The following is a 20,637-nucleotide window of genomic DNA, read 5'->3' on the forward strand; positions in this document are numbered from 1 at the left end:
TTAGTAAAAAGATAGCCCAAGAGTTAGCGGTGTGTGGTGATGACTAGCTGTCTACCTTCTAATCTTACACTGCTAAATTAGGAACGGCTAACGCATATAATAACCCTCCTGTAGCTTTGAGTGAAATTCAAAACAAGCAAACAAACCTGCTCGCTTGTCAAGTTTAATCAAAATAAAACTTTATATTTCTTTATGCACGGCTCCTTTCCTTCTTGCTAATGACTTTGTTATTTTTATATCCCATAGTGATATCGGGACAGAACATAATTACTCATAATGCAGCAGATTCCAGTGTGACCGTTTCTACTCTTCGTACCTTCGAAGACCTGAAGGCTGGAAAAGGAGTATCAGAAGACGCTACTGAGTACTGTAGTTGTGGGTGGCCCCAGAACATGCTCATTCCACGAGGCAACCGCAAGGGCATGGTCTTTGAATTGTTCGTTATGTTGACGGACTGGGAGAAGGATAATGTATGTATCCACTTTCTACCTTTATAAACTTTTTTGGTATGTTACATAGAAAAACAAAACAATTATCCCTTAAAAGAAAGTTTAGAACAATTGAAATGCATTATACAAAGTGTTATATTACAAATGTTATATTGTTATACAAAATGTTATATTACAAATGTTATATTGTTATACAAAATGTTATATTACAAATGTTATATTTTATACAAAATGTTATATTACAAATGTTATATTATTATACAAAATGTTATATTACAAATGTTATATTTTATACAAAATGTTATATTATTATACAAAATGTTATATTAAATCGCATGTGCAGAACGATCTTGTTATTTTTCTCTGGATTCCAGGGAGGTAGTAACGACTACAGCATTTAGCATAAAATTAAATGTTAGTGTTACTCGTAAAATATTAGGAAGTTTGTAGCAGCATAGAACATTAATTCTGTTCTAAATCTGAAAAAATAATTAGAATTATTCTGATTTTGACATCAGGTGAACGGCGGTGGTGGTTTTTGCTCTGATGCCGTCAGCTACTGTGGCGCCAAGGATCACAAGTATCCTGACAAGAAACCCATGGGCTTTCCATTCGACCGTAAGATTGAAAACGAACACCTAGAAGATTTCTTGACAACAAACATGGGAGTGTCTGACATTAAGATCCAATTTATGGGTTGATTTTTTTTTTTTACTCACAACAGACTTCCGTTTATAAACAGCTTATATCACTGGAAAAGTTTACATTGGTTATAATAAAAAAAGTCAAATTCATTATATTTAGATTGAAAGTTGTGAAAGTTTGTTTTTCTTCCTCAAATTTTTATTTACAAATATTCTTATCTAAGAAATTTCTGAATTGTAATTTCTAAAATAGCAACATTTGGAAATATGAAAGTTGAAATAAAATTGTGTTGTCATTGAATGTATGTACTTGATGTGCACACATTTATCTTAGCAAGTATAAATGAGCACGAATACAAATTTGTTCATCCAGTAACTCCTGTTGAACAAACATTTATAAAACATGAACAAAACATGAAAAATTAATTGAAATTCCAAAGCTTAAACTATCGTTTTACGTAAGACAAATCATTGTATCTACAAATTCTTATTTGAAGATCCACATCTCAAGCTGGCGTTTTACATTAGATAAATCACAATACTTACAAATATTTTTTGAATATCCACTCAGAAGATGGCTTTTACGTAAAATAACTTACAATATATGAATCTTCAAATAAGAAGTAGTAAAATTTTGAACGACTTGTAAGAACTCTCTCAACCGTGTTCTTTTGTACGTATAAATTGTACGACAATAGCAAATCACATTACACAAAATAAAACGTATTTGAGTTTTTATATCAGAAAAGCTCAAATATTGGATTCTTTTTTTGTTTTTCAGAAATTTACCAGTTGTGAAAAATCATGCCATGACGACAAATCCTCTGGTTCTAGATTTATCCATTATAATAAATTAGAGACCAACTTTATACAACGTATATTAAGGTTTACAAATGCTAGGTTCTTACTTCTATCACCTTGATTATGTTTAAATCATGCGTAAAAACGTTGCTTTATGTTTTACCGTATTAATATGAAACAATACAAAGAATATCATCCAAAGTGTTTCTTCTTCTTCCTTGCTAAACATAAATTTAGCATAGAAGTAAAATAATCGTGCTTGTTCCTTCTTTTTTGACCGAAGTAGTCACTGCCACATTATCTTATAGTCTTGTGACTAAAGCTATATATGCTTTATATGCTATATATATATTACTTGCAAACAAAGTAATTAAAATTATGCATTTCCTTCTTATTCTGTGACTGAAGTAACTACAGCTACATTTTATTGTTACCCTGTGACTGAAGTAACAACACCCGTATATTATTGTTACCTGTGACTAAAATAACCAGCGTGCGTGTTCTTGTTACTGTTTATTTGTTGCATTTTATGTAAAACTACACGAGGACTGTGTGTGCTAATCGTCCTTAATTTTACAGTTATAGACATGAAGGAGTGAATATAGTCAACACTACTCACCGCCAACTTTTGGGCTATCCTCGTCAGACCGAATAATGTAATTTACTTACAACTGGGACGTTCTCGATCCATGATAATAAATTATTTACAAATATATATTATTGATAACCTGTAACTCAAAAGTAATAATGATTATGTGTTCAGTCATAAAGCTTTGGCTAGAGGGCTAAAAAATACATTTATTAATTAAACAGACTATAAAAGGTAAAAAAGACGACATTTTTGTTTTAAAATTATTTGTAAAAATGTATCTTCATCAGCTACCACTTATAAACTATTATTGTTAAATACATAAAACATGAAGTTATTAAATTTGTAACATATATTGTATTCTGAAACATTCTATTGAATATGACAATATTAACTGCACTTCAAACATTTGACTTAGTATTTATCACTCTTGTTTTTTCAGTGTAGATTACGGCACTCTTTCAAATCTGCTTTGGACCACACTTATGGTTTAAGTTTTTTTGTTTCACGAAGTTTTTATAAAGAGATACCTACTTCAGTCCCTTGCTAATACAGCGGTAAGTCTACAGATTTACAACGCTAAAATCAAGGATTCGATTCCTCTCGGTGGACTCAGCAGATGGCTTTGCTATAAGAAAAACACATATACCTACTTCAGTGAAAGAAACGAGATAGTACTAAATGATTAAATACTAAAATAATTGGCTTCCAGTAAGCCACAATTTTCATTGATGTTTGTTATTTCTATAGGAAAAATAATAGCTAAAGAATGACTCTGGTGACAAGTAGGTATACTGTGTTTACAAGAGTTGTCACATAATATAAAAGTTACAATTATCATTTAGGGGTAATAAACTCTTCTGTACTCATCATAAATAAATTGTTTTCATATAAATATACATTTCAGTGCAATTGTTCAATACCTGAAACATACGAAGTCCTTTTCATTAATGTTACTTACTTTTCAACTATCTGTTTTTATATAGGTTTTCTGTGATGATTAGAGGACAATTCGAATACACTTCAAGTAGTAATCCTTCAATGTCTCATACAAAAGCATAGAAGAAAAATACAATGTTTATAAGATTTTGTGTTTGTTTTGTTTTTTTTTATTTCGCGCAAAGTTACTGGAGGGCCATCTGCGCTATCCGTCCCTAATTTAGCTGGGTAAAACTAGAGGAAAGGCAACTAGTCATCACCACCCACCGCTAACTCTTGGGCTACCCTTTTACGAACGAATAGTGGAAATGACCGTCATAATATATGGTCCCCACGGCTGAAAGGGCATGTGTAGTGCGACGGGAATTCGAACTCGCGACCCTCAGATTACGAGTCGAGTACTTAACCACCTGACCATGCCGAGCCGTAAGATTTTTGTGTAAAACGTACTATAAACAGTCAGAATTATTATCAAAAGCATTATTCTTTATCACATAATAGTTCCTTTGATTTTTATTTGTTATTTCTAAATTAAAATGTATTTAAAAATGCAGTAGCTAAACTTGAATGAAATTGTCAGCGTTATCTGTATGCTTATTCATATAAACATTTTCCTATTAAAAAAAGAACAGTAATAATTATTGAAATTTTATATATTTTTAATTAATAGATGAACATATTTGCATGGTGATATCCAGTGAGCTGGTCCTCTAAAGAGTGCAATGAACAACTAACCGCACACTATTTCTGAAAAGTAACGTACGTATAATGCTAACTTTCAACTGACTGCACTGCTTTACACATATGTAAATGGTCTTGTAAATAATAGGATCTTCTCAGGTGAACAGATCTCTCCTGTTAGTTATAAAATGAGTTGTAAACCATTCGCAAAAAAATAAATAAATAACGAATAGGGCAAATGCCACTAAACAAAAAGATAATAAGCTAAACTCATAGCTATTTCCAACAAAAGAGAAATTCAGCTCAGACCTGTAACACGATTCCGCCCTCTATATGTGCAGATTAGAAAATGTAATTGATGGCGACTAACAGGTTCCTGCAAAGACGTTTGCTAACGGTAAGTATTGTAGCTACTAATTAGTAAACATATTCAATCTTTAAAATAAGGAGATCCTGTTTGTTTATTTTTACGCACACAACTATATAATGATCTATCTCTGCTGTCCGCACATTGAGAACAAAAACCATATTTTTCGCCTTATGAACTTTCAGGCTTACCGTTGAACCAAACTGGAGTGGGGGTTGATAATGAGAGTTGTTTTTGTTAATTATTTATATTATTTTGCTTGACTTTAATTTTATCAATGATTTTCGTTACTTTTGTTTATTAATTTGGTATCTGAAACTGGATCTAAACTGGGCAACTAAGACTCCTAACTTCTTTCCTCCTATCGCTGGTCCTGGATTTGAAAGGCAAACTAGATAACTTACATTAAAATAAATGTTGGAAGTTGACAAATATTATCTCTGAACTCTTAACTGAAATTATGTTAGAATTATTTTCAATGAAAAGTGTTTTATAATTTTTTTTTTCAATTGGGCGACTTTAATATTGATTTTTTTATTATTTTCATTTGTATAGTAAGAATAAAAGACAATAAGATAATAGCTATATTATAAGAAACGCAGCCTATGTATCAAAATTTTTAGTATGATTTCGCTCAACTTGTTAAGTGAACTTGTTAAAGTATTTTCCTTATATTTTCCAATGAAAAACAAGAAATGCCAATGTATTTTTATTATACACATTGTCTTAAAAGTATGACCCATGATATGTGGCTCTTGGCCAACACATTAAGCCAATCTTATAAAGAGTCCTATGCCTTTCTAAAGCAGATTTTTATGTCACCCTGCCCAACGATACATTTCGAAGTATTTGGTGTGAAGGCATGCCTATTATTTAATAGAAAATTTTAAATAAAATATAATAACAAAATTATCGAGTTCGTTAAAGTTTGATACTATTTGCTACCATAAAAATCATTGCATCATTTGTTACCCTACTATTTGATCAACGACTTAGTGTCTGATTAAGAAAAATATATGGAAATTCGTGAAACACAAATAAAAGAAAACGTGATGAAAATCACCTTTCCATGCTATATATTTTGATAAACGGTTGCATAATTTTGATTATGACTTTCACTGCATGAAGCTTAAGGATTTTTTTTTTTTCACGAACATATAATACGCAAAAGAAATTCGAAAATGAATAAACAAAGATTAAAATGGCGAAATCACTTGGACTGTGGTTTACCATATATGTATGTGAAGACTAGCTTGACAAGTCACTTGAACTAGAGTTTATTGTGTATAAAACTTCAAAGTCATAAAAACACTTGTACCGCCGTTTATTGCATGGAAAGAATGTTTGTTTGTTATAGAATTTCGCGCAAGGCTACACGAGGTCTATTTGCGCTAGCCGTACTTTAATTTAACAGTTTAAGACTAAAGAGAAGTCATCACCACCCCACCAACTCTAGGGCCATTCTTTTACCAACGAATAGTGAGATTATCTATCACATTACAACGGCCCTCACAGCTGAAAGAGCGAGCATGTATGGTGTGACAGGGATTCGAACCCGTGACCCCAGGATTACGAGTTGAGCCTTAACCCCCTGACCATGCCGGACCTGCATGGAAAACGTTTGTGGGTAAACAAGGACGACGTCAACAAAGATTAGCGTGTAGTACAAATGATTAGAATTAATAGTGTTTTTATACTAAGTGTTTCATATACATATATGATTAGAACTACTTATCTTTATCGACTTAGTAGTATGTGCATGAATAAATTGGAACAAATTGTGTTTTTCGACTTGGTGACAAGTACATACACATGATTATAGTAAATCTGTTTTTGGACTTAATGATACTTATGTGCATATGATTAGAAATAATTATGTCTTTGTAGTTAGTGATATGCCTGGCATGACCAGGTTGTTCAGGCACTCGACTTGTAATCCAAGGGTCGCAGCTTCGAATCCCCGTCACACCAAACATGCTCGCCCTTTCAGCCGTGGTGGCGTTATATGTGACAGTCAATCCCACTATTCGTTGGTAAAACAGTAGCCCAACAGTTGGCGGTGGGTGGTGATGACTAGTTGTCTTCCCTCTTGTCTTACACTGCTAAATTATGGATGGTTAGCGCAGATGGCTTTCGAGTAGCTTTGCGCGAAATTCAAACCAAACCAAACTTAGTGATATGTACATACGTATGATTGGAACTAACCTTGACATTGGATTTGGTGGACAAGTTTCCGATTTAATAGATATGTGTTTTTATTTTACCAAAGCTACATCCGACTATTTGCTGTGTCCACCAAAGTGAACCGAACCCCTGATCTTAGCGTTTTAAATCCGTACACTTACCGCTGTACTAGCGGGAATCCTATTTACTATGTTACGTACGCCACGTATTACGATTTCAAATAGCCGGAAATTTGAATTTAGAAGTTAATTCATTGAAGTGAAACAATTCGTAATGTTCGAAATTTATAAATATTTCTGATCAAATATCTGTAGTTTTCCGATTAATAAGCGTTTATCAAAATTATTGCTTCCGAGGTTTATACTATACCAACTGTAGCAAACCAGCAATATTAAACTGTCTATCCGCATGTTGCTTTGGTTACCTTTTATAAGCTTGAGAGAAGATTTTCTAGAAATTTCAGCTAAGGCAACAATACTAGTATTTTATATACACACACATTGTATATTGTTGACTCCCACACTCGATAACCCCTCACAAATCTAATGAACAGGTACATACCCAACAATATAAGTCACATGCATTTCCAAAATATATACCAAACTGAAACAAACATAGGTATTAAAATGGATATTTAGTATTAAACCCGTTACAGTACACACATATTATTGGAACTAATTGTCTGTCTGGACTTAGTGATATATGTACATACATAAGATTATAACTAATTGTATATTTGGACTTGTAATATAAGCGATATGTACATATATATGATTGAAACTACCCTTGGTTTTAGACTTAGTGATGTGTATTTACGTACAATTAAAACTAATCGTACTTTTCAACTTAGTGATATATACATATAGTGATAATATGTTTTTGATTAATGTATTGCAAAAGTTTTTTACCACTTCAATGTATCTTTAGGCTAAAATTTCACGAACTTGTAAAAACTATAATCTTATTAAATAAGAACATCAAAGCAATCTAACATTTTAAATTTTATGATTAAGAACAAACTTTGAAATATATGGACATATTTGGTTCCAACATGGTCACATATTCTGGATTTATGAAAAAAAATGGTAAAAGTTTATGGAATTCTCTCAATTTTAAGACCTCCACAATTTAGAGAAACTTTCTCTTTCCAGTAGTTGACAATGACAATGAACAGGTTCTAAGTAAAAGAATGTGTCATGTGGACGGTTTTAAAACGACGATTTTCATTTGTCATAACGACGAATACCCAAACTGCACATGTAAATATCTACAATATTCTAAAATAAAAGTATTATAATAGTTTCCTTTCACGAAAAGTCCCGCAAGCTGGAAATATAGTGCACACAACAATAGGACAATCTCCTGGAATCACTTCCTGAAATTTGTTGTGACGGAAACAGCGATTATAAGCAGAGCTTGTAATTCAAATTTAGTTTTCTTCAAACAACAAGCAACTAACATCCTTTCAGCGGTTTGACTTCTATATTTGTACAATAACCTAAACTGATCTAAATTTCAGAATATACAAACCAATGTCAAATGATCTAGAATAAAATTAAAATAAGAAAAACCCACATGATAAGAACTGCTTGGTGATTGAATGTATAAAACAGGCAGAGTTTAACACGATTTATATCTACTATCTTTATATTTCATAGTGAAAACCATGTCAGTATTCTACATAATTTAGCTCTCAATAAATTAACATTTCTTTCATAATACACATTAAGTAAATACTTGTCAGATATAGTTGTCACTGTTAACATTATTATGCAATACTACAAAGTTAGATATATACTCAAAATTTCATATACTATCTTAATGAAGTGTTTGTCTATCTTGTTAGCTTTGTTCTGAAGCGAGTGAGTTCACCCTATATTATATCCTTCCTTCTCTAACTTTAATCCTTGACTAGCTTATCCTAAAGACAATAAAGTAATGTAATTTGAATTGCTGTTTTCCCTGTTTTTACATCATCTGAGGTTAGTAAACATAAAGATGATTTCAATTCGAATTACGTATAATTATAAGTGGATATAGTAACATGTATTACTTAGAACTACAGACTTTTAAAAAGTAGAAATTTTCATGGTATGATAGTATATAAATAAGTATTTTCATGACATGCATGATTAACTTGGCAACGTATTTCACGCAATAAAAGAAAAGAGACAAGCAATATGAAGACGAATAATCGTGCTTAACCTTTTCCTTAAATTACTGAATAACTCATCACAATAGGTTTTGCTTTGTATTGAAACACATTCATTTGAGTTTGAATACAATGAAGATATAACATATTATCTTGAATAAGGGAAATGTTAAAATGTTTCTCCATCTATTCATATATTTGTCTATTCGTTCGTCCATTTATCTGTCTAGCCAAAGATATGAAGAATTACTTTAAAATCTAAGGGAACCCTCAAAGGTATTAAATTCATAATGATATAAAGTGTAAAGTTTACAGTCTATTATATCTAATCACGCACAGAATAGATCATTTCAATAACGCTGCTGTACTTTAGTTGAAATGTCTCTTAAAATGTTATACAAGAACATAGTTAAAAACATTGGTACTGACAGATACTTCTTTTGAAGTAAACTGAGGTCAGGTGAGAAAATTGAGTTTTTTTATAATCAAGGATTTTATAAAATTATCTGTAAGGCTAAAATGCACTCCAAGTTTATTACTTTCTAACCAAGCTTAGTATGAGTCAATATCAGCTGCAGTTATCCATAAAATAAAAAAATACAGTAACGAAAGTGACTTGCTGTTCTTAAAGTTAGGAGCTGTACGTTCAAAACAAGCAGTTTTATATTATAGATTGCTCTTCTACACATATTTCTTTTCCCAGAATAAGACTTCTAATATTATTGAGAAATTGTCATTTCTTCAAGAAACGGATTATTAGGTTAAGGTTAAAAGCAGGTCAAAGACCAGAAGAATAAAGAAGTTATACATTTTTCATTATTAACCGTATGGGTAAAAATTCTATCAGACTAAATTAATATCTCAGGATTGAAGGATCACATGTGGTCAAAATTTATATTCTAGGACCATATGCAGACAAAGTCAACGCTTCAGGATCAATCACATGTAAGATCATATAAGGTAAAAGTCCGTACTGAAGGATTACATACGACCAACGTTCATGCTCTAGGATCACCTGTGGTCAAAGTTCATGGACTCGGATCATATGTGGTCAAAGTCTATGCCTTGGGCGGTGTTTTCCTCATCAAACTAGCTCACAAATGATGAGTGATTTATTGATGAAGCAGTTAATATCTTAGATACTTTTATGAATTTTTGAAATTTTCTTTAACTTTCATATATTGCGTTATTGTTCGACTTGAATAGTTAGAAAGTTTGTTTGTTTGTTTTTGAATTTCGTGCAAAGCTACACGAGGGCTATTTGCACTGGCCGTCCCTAATTTTACAATGTAAGAATACAGGGAAGGCAGCTAGTCATCACTACCCACCGCCAACTCTTGGGCTACCCTTTTACGAATGAATACTGGAAATGACCGTCATAATATATGGCCCCCACGGCTGAAAGGGCATATTTGGTGCGACGGGAATTCGAACCCGCGACCCTCAGATTACGAGTCCAGTAATTAACCACCTGGCCATGCCGGGCAGTTCAGAAAGTGAAACGTTAACAAACTGGAACACCATAAAAATCGGCTAGTACGATGGTGTTAAGCTTACCACTTCATTATTGTTTTAAATTTGAGTTTTACTCTCTTTTTCAATTATACGAGGTTGTGTTTGGAATTTGTAAAAATGATAATGATCATGGTTGTAACAAACGCTGATCAATCATGCCAGTTTTTTACAAATTCCCAACACAACCTCGTATGATTGATGAGCGTTTGTTACAACCATGATCATTATCGTTCGGAAACTAGGACTGAGATAAATTTTCATAACAATAATAATCGGTTCAAAGTAGTTTCATTCGTTTTGTAATTATAGAGAGGGGAAATGTTGATGAAAAGGATAAAAAATTATCACCTTTCAAACATTTTGTTGCAAAATAGCTGTTTTTGAGTTATCCAGAGAGAAATGTAAAATAATTATAAATCTTAACACATCATTTTTTTAACAAACACTTACCATAAGTATGTTGAACATCTCATTTCGTAACAGACACAGCATACATATTTTGTAAAATCACAAATGTGCTCTGTATTTGTCTAATTAAATGTTTGATATATTTAAAGAACAGTGATGGAATAGTATTTTATTTACATGTGTAGTCAATCCGTGAGCTAAGTGGGATGAGACTCTTTGGTCGGTTACGCAGGGAATGATAGGCTTTTTTAAATCTGCGTGCGCAAATATATTCGTTTTTGTCTACTAAGTTCGTGAATTCTACACTAATCATCATTATTTGCGACACATTTTTATGTAATTTATATATTATGTTTTAGATATACTAGTGTATTTCAATAATCATCATAATTGAAATACTATCGTGTAATTGTTTTTCTCATTAATTAGAAATGCTGGAGCAATGTAATATATCTTAGAGACAATATTTCAATCATATTGAATATTAAAATACAAGAAAATATCGAATTAAAATTTACAGAAGGATATCTCATTTACAGTAAATATAGATTTAACAAACACTATTTAAGGCTTAGTGGTGCTATTGTTACTAACAAAACCGTTTCATACAGCTAAGCAGGATTAAATAAAACGAAACTCAGTAGCGCTGTCCAACCCGAGACAAAGTAAAACAGGAAGAGACTGAAATAGATACTCGTTTCATAAATGAAAACAGCTAATCCCTATGTTGTTGGTAAAAATAAACTGTCATAATTCGAATTATCTATTTTCTCCAAGTGTCAAATCAGAAGTATTGATTTGCTTTTTCTCTTTGTTCGGGTAGAATCGTGAAATTCGAAGAAGTTAATTGGATAAACATTTCCATGAAAATAGAAGCCAAAGGACCTAGAGCATATAAATACTAACTTCTGATATGGACAGGCCACAATTACGATCTGCAGAACAATCACTGTCGTCTGTGGTGGAGAGTAACGCTTAGGCCTAAAGTAGCACCATGACCCTTAAGGAAAAAACAGGATCGTATCTTAGCTCTATTTGAACACCTAACATCTCTCACCAAGCATCAACTTCCCGAGGAACAGCGGGATGCTCGGCTGCATGACTTGGGCCATCTGCTCCGTGGAGAACTTTTCTCCTGCTTCCACAAAGAACATCTAGAAGAAGCTACTCATCTGTACGAAGCTCTGTACAGTAAGTGAATCTTAGGGGGGGGGGAGTGGGACTTTTTTCATTTCAAATTTTTTCAAACACCTAATTTTGATTCCACTAATACTTTTTATTTTCAAAGCAAAAATTACGAGCAACAAGTCTCACTTTTAAATTTTTTTTCAAGACAGCAGTAGAAGAGTTGTTCCTCAAACTAAAATCAATGTTTACGACGGAGATAATTTTACTTATACACACATTTTTGTTTCAGAAATCGTACGTTTTTTTTATCAATGTACAAAATTTCTATTTTGAATATTCTGACTATAATCTCTACATAACATCAAGTACTTATTGTAAAGTTTATTTATCACTGATTCTACTGTTCATAGAGGCCAAGAATTTCGATGATTTCATTCACTTATGTGAAGAAGCTCGTCAGATTGTTAATGAGGGCATGTTCGTATACGCTGTTTCCGTGGCTATACTCCACCGTGACGACTGTAAGGGTCTAGCTGTGCCTCCTATTCAGGAAATCTTCCCAGACAGGTTCATCCCGGCTGAGACTATCACACAAGCCATGAAGGATGACCATCATCGCAAGGAGCATGTGAGTAAACTTGTTTGTTGCAATCTAGTCTCCACATATTTTTTCGAATGATTATTATAACTATATTTTTAACAGAATATTGTGTAATGCATGAAAAAGAAAAGCATTTCAAGGTGTAATATACAATTTTCATATCACAAGTAAAGCAACTAGAATAACAAAACTAGTCTTAGTTAAACATAGTAGAGATAAACTGATTTCTTTAGATTCCAAACTAATGTGTATGCAACGCTCTCTACAAAGTAATAATATATTGTAAATAAAACCATTTTTGTTTACTTTTGTTACTGTTTATCGAGTTTTTTTCTTTTGTCTTAGTCTTTAAAATTGCATGATATATCATTTTTCTTTGCTGAGATAACTAGGTACATAATAATAAAATAAAATAATTAACAAAACAACTTATCCGTAATCGAAAATATATTGCTTGTTATACAGTTTAAGAGTACTCTTTTACTTACAAACTGGGAAAAATGAAGATGTAGCGATGAGCTTTGAAGGTGAAACTCGTTACAATATCGAAATTATTTATTATCTCTTTCACATGTTTTGTGACTGATCTATAATCATAATTCAGGAGGCTCTGGTTGTCGATATTGAAGAGACTGGCAACATCCTCAATCCTGAGCAGAGGCTGGCATATTTCCGTGAGGATATTGAAATCAATGCTCACCATTGGCACTGGCATCTTGTGTTCCCCGCCACCTGGCGACCAGAGGTGATGGGTAAAGTCAAAGACAGGAAAGGAGAACTGTTTTATTACATGCACCAACAGATGTGTGCCAGGTAAACATAATACATATTGTTCAGAATTACATGATCACAAGAAGTAAGCCTAAGAATTACTCTAGACTTGTTATTTTAGGGTATGTTTTGCAAAAGCAAAATCCGTTTTTATTGTCACCACATCTAAGTTCCTCGCTTTCCCTGTTTTTATTGAAATTAAAATCACGCATTTCAATAACTGAAGAAAAAAAGTTATGTACACACAATAATAGCAAAAAAAAATTTCGAGAAATTTATTAGATTATTCTTCATTAGTCTTTGGTCTTTAATTTCTTCTATCGAGCTAAGAAAATAAAATTTAAATTCCTCAAGTACAATAAATACTTCATTTCCTTGTCGAACATCGAAAATGTCCATTTGAAATATATGTAAAAATCCAATAATTCTGTAAATTATTATGACTTTAGTAAGAATATCTATCATACTCTTTTGGTGATTAAAGCATAAAATTGCTAATATACTTTGAATATGTAATTTTATGAAGGTCATCTGAACAGTGAATTCTGTGATTAAGTAAGGTTTCCCGTGTCCATCATGGCTACAATTAGAATAATAGGGAAATAAATGTTTTACTTTTAAATTTCTGTTAAAAAAGAAGTTTTTATTGTACTAAATGGGTTGTATATAATCCTCTTACTTTAGGTACGACTGTGACAGGATGTCTGTTGGATTACAGAGAATGATCCCCTTCCAAAATTTTGAAGAAACCTTGGAGGGCTACTCTGCTCATTTGACCTCACTGATCAGTGGTCTTCACTATGCTAGTCGACCAGAAGGCCTACACATACGAGATCTCAATGATATCAGTCTTCAGGAGATGGAACGCTGGAGAGAAAGAATCTTGGACGCTATTCATCTTGGTCATGTGCACGACGCTCATGGAAACGAAGTGAAACTGGACGAAGAACACGGAATCGATATTCTGGGATCTCTGATTGAAGCAAGTCATGAATCCAAAAATGAGGAATATTATGGTAACTTGCATAACTGGGGTCACGTAATGCTGGCACGTGTTCACGATCATGATGGCCGATTCCATGTAAGTATGTTCCACGTATGAACATTCCCTTGTTTAAATATATTTTCTGAATTTTTACCTACGCTTTAAACATACTGTTTGTTGGACGCATGTCTTAGTTTATCTCTTTTTATTCGTTGAGCACAAATATCTGCCGTATTTTCTCTTATTAATTACTTAGTTCTTAAACATTTGTAAAGATATATTTATTAAGTTGGTAAAGTTTTTATGTAATGTATTTTTTACTAGGGATATAGACCATTAACATATAAAACAAATGTTGGGTTTTATAAAACGCTCTATAGCCTAACTTAGTGACTAGCTCTCGATTATTATTTTTTTAAAACGAATTTTTTGTTGTTAGTATTAAACCTGTATTTTATGGATATAATGTTTTAGTTATATGTGAAAATATAACTTACTCAGTAATACTTAAGGTTATACAGGTTTCGATATTGGAACCAATTCAGAATTCTAAATCTTGTTCAGACAGGAAAGGGATAGGGGTGATAAACAACACTTTTAGCCGAAGGATTGATCCCATAGCTAGTGTTAGCAATATACCTTTAAAGTGCTCAAACTATTAGGTCGTTTCACTCATCTCAGTTTCATAAGTAAGCATATGCTTGAATTTAAATAAAATATGTCATAACCATACCTTCAAGGGCTTAAAACTCTGTCTAAGACAGTGTGGCAGAAAATACTTTTACCAACTAGTCTGAAGAGCTAGTTCCTAGTTACTGTTGGTATGGTACTTGTTTACATACTTAATCTATCTGTATGCCACAAATGTTGATAATACTTTTGTGTTCATGAAGGAAAACCCAGGAGTCATGAGTGACACTTCTACATCTCTCCGCGATCCAATTTTCTACCGTTACCACAGGTTTATTGATAATATGTTCCAGGAATATAAGGCCTCTCTGCACCATTACACCAAGAAAGAGGTAAGACTTTTTTTTCTTCTCAAAAGCAGATTTATAGCTTTACTATATTATATTCTTTCTATTATTCTTTAAAACTTAGATTTATTATTCAATTGCATTTTGTTAAAAGAAAAGTTAACCCTAGCTCAACTAAGCACCTTGAACAGTTAACATGATTGTTCACAGCAAAGCATTGCCAATAGTACACTTTAAACTATTAAGTTCAAATTAATTAACTAGGTTTATAGTGGTGTTGGGCCTGGCATGTCCAAGCGCGTAAGGCGTGCGACTCGTTATCCGAGGATCGCGGGTTCGCGCCCGCATCGCGCCAAACATGCTCGCCCTCCCAGCCGTGGGGGCGTTATAAGTGACGGTCAATCTCACTATTCGTTGGTAAAAGAGTAGCCCAAGAGTTGGCGGTTGGTGGTGATGACTAGCTGCCTTCCCTCTGGTCTTACACTACTAAATTAGGAACGGCTCGGTGCAGTGGGCTAACAACCTCCTCACTTAAATACCTGTTGAAGAATCCGCAAGCGATTGCGGCCCTATGTTCCTTGATGGAATCTAATGGTGAATGAATGAATAAATGAATGAATAGTGGTGTTAGTTTACATGAGTATTCGTACTTCTTGAAGCTGAATAACTCAGTTGTTTTTTTCCTTAACTTACCTTCTAGTTGACCTTTCCTGAAATCTCAATTTCCCATGTCACTGTTAAAGCTAAAGTTCCAAACATCATCCACACGTCCATGGCAACAGACGAACTGGAACTCTCTCACGGAATCCACCTGAATGGCCCCACGAAGGTAAGGCTGGAGAAATATATTCTAAATGTGTTTTTATTTTTGTTTTAACAATTTATTATCTAAACTCCTTCTCATCTGAGCTTTTCAAACGATATGTTCCGAAAATTAGAACTACAGGTAAACCTGAGAAACCGAGTGAGTTTTTTAATTCCAATCGTAACAGTAAAAACAATATTATTTTTTATAATCTGTATAAATGTTAAAATTGTAATTATACATATATATATTTCTACTATAATTACTGTATTTTTTTTTTCATGAACTTAGAGCATGCAAAGTTTAACTGTACCAGAGCGCCGAATGACTAATGTAACTGGATCCTTGAACATTAGTGATAGATATTTATTCTATTTAACACAAATTTTTATTGTAGGTGAAGTACCACCACCTAAACCACGAACCTTTCACCTATGAGATCCACGTGGAAAACAAAAGCGATTCTGTGAAACATGGTACCTTCCGCATCTTTTTAGCTCCAAAATATGACGAACTGGGTAACCGTCTTATCTTGAATGAACAGCGCCGTTTGTTCATTGAACTTGACAAGTTCCATCATGGAAGTAAGTATAAGATGTACGATGTATGTGAGTGTGTCTTAAAATAAATATGATTTAATAGCATTCACATTATTTTGTGCTATATTGTCTGTAACTGGCAACCATCAATGATTTGATGGGAACTTTTCTTCATTAGTAAGTCTCTTGAAGTTTTACGCGGTGTTTTTGTTAGTAAGTCTTGAAATGTGATAGTGCTCTTATTAGTAAATATCATGACATGTGACACAGTATTTTAATTAGTACGTCTCTTGACACGAGACAGTGTTCTGTTTAGATGTGAGTTTACTAGAATGGGAAATATATTTAATGGTGAGTCTCATAGGCAGAAGATTTTTCATTTATATTTAAAAAAATTCATAATGATTAATATATCTAAAAGGATCGAGATATCATATTGTCAAATTATTTGCTCCAGCGGAGTTGATTAGTGAAAATTGTCTGGTATGTGTTTTACCAATATCCTTCAAATTACGTCTTTTCTGCACAAATGCTCCTTAAAGTTTAATCGTACAACTCTAGTTGTGATATGCACACGACATTACACTGTTTCGTATAATTATCAATGTTATATTACACTTAAAAAGTGAAAAAATGTCATATTTTAAAATTCACGGTTACCTTATTTTATATTTCTAGTTCACAAAGGATCTAATACAATCGTTAGAAATTCAACAGAATCTAGCGTAACAATCTCTAAAGTCCACACTTTCAACGAACTGAAGGCTGGTGTTGGAGTAAAGGAGAGTAATACCGAATACTGCAGCTGTGGTTGGCCTCAACACATGCTCGTCCCACGTGGTAACGAAAAGGGCATGGACTTCCAACTCTTCGTTATGGTTACTGATTGGGAGGACGATAATGTAAGATTCATATTATTTAACCATGTGCTTCTCCCTTTTGTTGTGGTATTTTTCTAGACAATGAATTAGCAAAAATTTTTTCCTCAAATGATAACATATACTTAATCCTGCTGTTTCACGATATACGATATTTTAGTTGTAGATGTGTACATAAAATTAAGTTTTAGTTTATGCAGATAACGTGTAAGACGAAGTTTATTCATTTTTAATTACTTTAGGTAAATGGCGGACTTTCACTCATTTGTGCCGACGCTGTCAGCTACTGTGGAGCCCGAGACCACAAATATCCCGACAAGAAGCCCATGGGTTTCCCCTTTGACCGTCCCATCGATGCAAGAACCCCTTCTCAGTTTGCTACTCCCAACATGTCTTTTACCGACATCAGGATCCAGTTTGTTCACTGAAGAATGCGACGTCCTACAAATTTTATTGTTTGCTCGTACTTACCCGTGCGTTTCTATTGCAACAACATATCTTACGCGCTAAAATTTTATCTTCAGATGACTTATAACAGATAGATAATGAACATTCAGGTTGTTATTGTTATTGTGGATGATTATTTAAAAATAAATGTATCTTTTAATGTTCTTGAAAATTATGTGAAACAAAAACAACATATTTTGTTGTTTCTTTCAAAGCAACTATCAATAAACTCCGACTAACTTTTATATGTGGTGTTGGCTATTATTTTGATATATGTGAAAACTTATGCAGCATTACAGCAAAATAACCAGACCAATTATTTCTGATCAAAACATGCAATTTCCATAAGCCATGATTAAAAATTAACCCATTAAATAAGATATCTATTATAATATATTGATGTAACCAAGAGTCTACGAAAATTTATTTTTAATTTTAATGCATTTAGTCATCAGTTGGGTATTTTTGTTGTTATCTAGATATTCGACTATAATTCCTGTTATATCTCACGAATTTCATCACCTCAGAATACTTAGATTAGCCTTAAGTCCATATATTAACCTAATAATTGAAAATAATCTTCGTAACAAAAAATATATTTAAGAAATAGCGATAAATTAAAAATATGTTAATGCTGTTAATGAAACTATTAGATAAATAAAGAAATATAATTTACTAACACGACACAAGTACACGCCCCCCGCTAGTACAGCGGTATGTCTCCCGATTTACAACGCTGAAATCAGCCGTTAGATTCCCCTCCGTAGGCTCAGCAGATAGTTCGATGTGGCTTTACTATAAGAAAAACACTCGCACACAACTATATATCACAGAAAATATCGTTATCAGCATTAAAATATCTCATGTTTATATTTGTCTTGCGCCAATAAATATAACACTTTCTTAACAGGTGAAGAAAATCTGTGTCATTTACATGATTTGTATTTTCCTTTAAATGACACCATTATTGACTTCTGATCAAAGCAAGTTTCCAAAATATATCAGAACTTAAGTTAACCCAATAACACATGTATCTAATTTCATACAAGTTTATGATCACAATGTACTGATATTTCGATTTGGATACTTTCGCTGGCAACGATATTTTTCAACCGCGTACAAAGTAATACGTAAAGAAGATCGAAATAATTCTAACCAAACTGTGAGAAATGTTATAATCTAATTCAATGAAATCAGTTAAACTTTCAACCATAAAGAGTGTCGGCTGTTCGAAAGGAACTTTATTATCTAAGACTGTAAACAAAGTTCAATGTACTAACATATATATTTGAGTGTCTACCTAACCGGAACTCTTATCACCGTACCAGATGTCACACGTAGTTACGCGATGCAACCAGCAGACTGCTATCACTATACTACTTACATACAACACATGTAATGAAAGAAACAAGTCACTAGTGAACCAGTTGTGACACATAGACACGTGATGAAACAAGCAGACTACTACCAGATCAATTGTAACGCATAGATACGTAATTAAATTAGCACACTACTGCCACTATACCAATTGCCAATCACATTTATATAATGAGACAGGAAAAATACTACTTAACTATTTTCACGCTTTGTCATATAGTTAAATAACAGCAGCAGATTACTACCACTATACCGATTACAACACAGTTATGTAATGAAACAAGTACTTTACTACATTACACCAGTTTCCACACATAGTTACGTAGTAAACTCATCACGCTCTACCAGATCAGTTTTCACACAATTTCGTAATGAGATCACCACATTATTATCACTAAACCAATTGCAACACATAGTTACGTAATAAATCCATCATACTCTACTAACAGCTACACATAGTTATGTGATGAAACGAGTATACTACATATATTACAATTGTCAACACTGTTAGTAGATGAAACCAAAATACTAATACTGGATCAGCTGTAACACATAGTAACACTCGCACGTTATCACCAATGACTTATCACAAAAAGTAAAATAATAAAAGTATCTTGGTACTGCTATTGGATCAATTGTTGCATACAGTTATATACCGATACCTGTAGCCTATTATTAATATACATTGACACAATATAATGGGTCAGTGCCACGCAATGATAAAACAATTTTTCAGTTGTATTTTCATACTCTAAAGAATAAATAAACATAGTCAACCTATTCAAGATATTTCTGTAATTTAAAAAAAGAAAAAAAGTTCAACTATAAGAAATAATATTGTACAATAATTGTAAAATAGTGTACTAAATTGTGCCTATGCTTACATAATACTTTATTGAACTTTACCCAAATTGTTCTAAAGTCAAATTTATCTCTTTTTTTTGGATTATGTGGAAAATACGGTTCTCACGGAAAATAACTGTTGGTATAAACGTCTATCTGATGAGATAATCACACAGTGTAAAACTTTGCTATTTGACAAAAGTGTCGAAAAACATGTGGAACACAGTTATGTAAACAAGCGCTTAGGTGACGCTGCAAGGTATTATTTAAATACAACAATTTTTTTTTTTCTGGTATTTCGAGTGGAATACACGCATATATAAAATGTAACGGTATGATGTAGAATATGTTTGGGAAGTTTACCTTATCCCCAGTTTTAACTTATTTCACAACACATTAAAAATTAAGACAAGCCTTTTTAACACTATGTTATTGATTTTTGTTTTAAATTGATCAAATCATTATTTGGAATACTGGTGAACTAACAAGCTAGATTTTTGGTCTCGAGAAGGATCGAGGGGTTATTATATTGGGCAGCTGTAACAACCTTTCTAATT

General features: G+C 32.8%; 1 protein-coding gene across 1 annotated transcript in view; it reads left to right on the forward strand.

Moving 5' to 3' along the window:
* The window catches only part of LOC143245558 (uncharacterized), a 29,801-nt gene extending 11,699 nt beyond the window's left edge, over nt 1–18,102 (forward strand). Inside the window, exons 8-18 of the mRNA XM_076491918.1 lie at nt 247–470; nt 968–1,148; nt 11,729–11,920; nt 12,268–12,485; nt 13,063–13,271; nt 13,914–14,310; nt 15,108–15,236; nt 15,892–16,020; nt 16,394–16,580; nt 17,214–17,437; nt 17,656–18,102. Coding sequence (XP_076348033.1) covers nt 247–470; nt 968–1,148; nt 11,729–11,920; nt 12,268–12,485; nt 13,063–13,271; nt 13,914–14,310; nt 15,108–15,236; nt 15,892–16,020; nt 16,394–16,580; nt 17,214–17,437; nt 17,656–17,841 — 2,276 coding nt within the window. The 3' untranslated portion in view covers nt 17,842–18,102. The remainder of the gene's footprint in view (nt 1–246; nt 471–967; nt 1,149–11,728; nt 11,921–12,267; nt 12,486–13,062; nt 13,272–13,913; nt 14,311–15,107; nt 15,237–15,891; nt 16,021–16,393; nt 16,581–17,213; nt 17,438–17,655) is intronic.
* Nucleotides 18,103–20,637: the final 2,535 nt, after the last annotated feature.

This window comes from Tachypleus tridentatus, chromosome 2 (genome assembly GCF_004210375.1).
Source record: "Tachypleus tridentatus isolate NWPU-2018 chromosome 2, ASM421037v1, whole genome shotgun sequence".
NCBI classification, from domain to species: domain Eukaryota; kingdom Metazoa; phylum Arthropoda; class Merostomata; order Xiphosura; family Limulidae; genus Tachypleus; species Tachypleus tridentatus.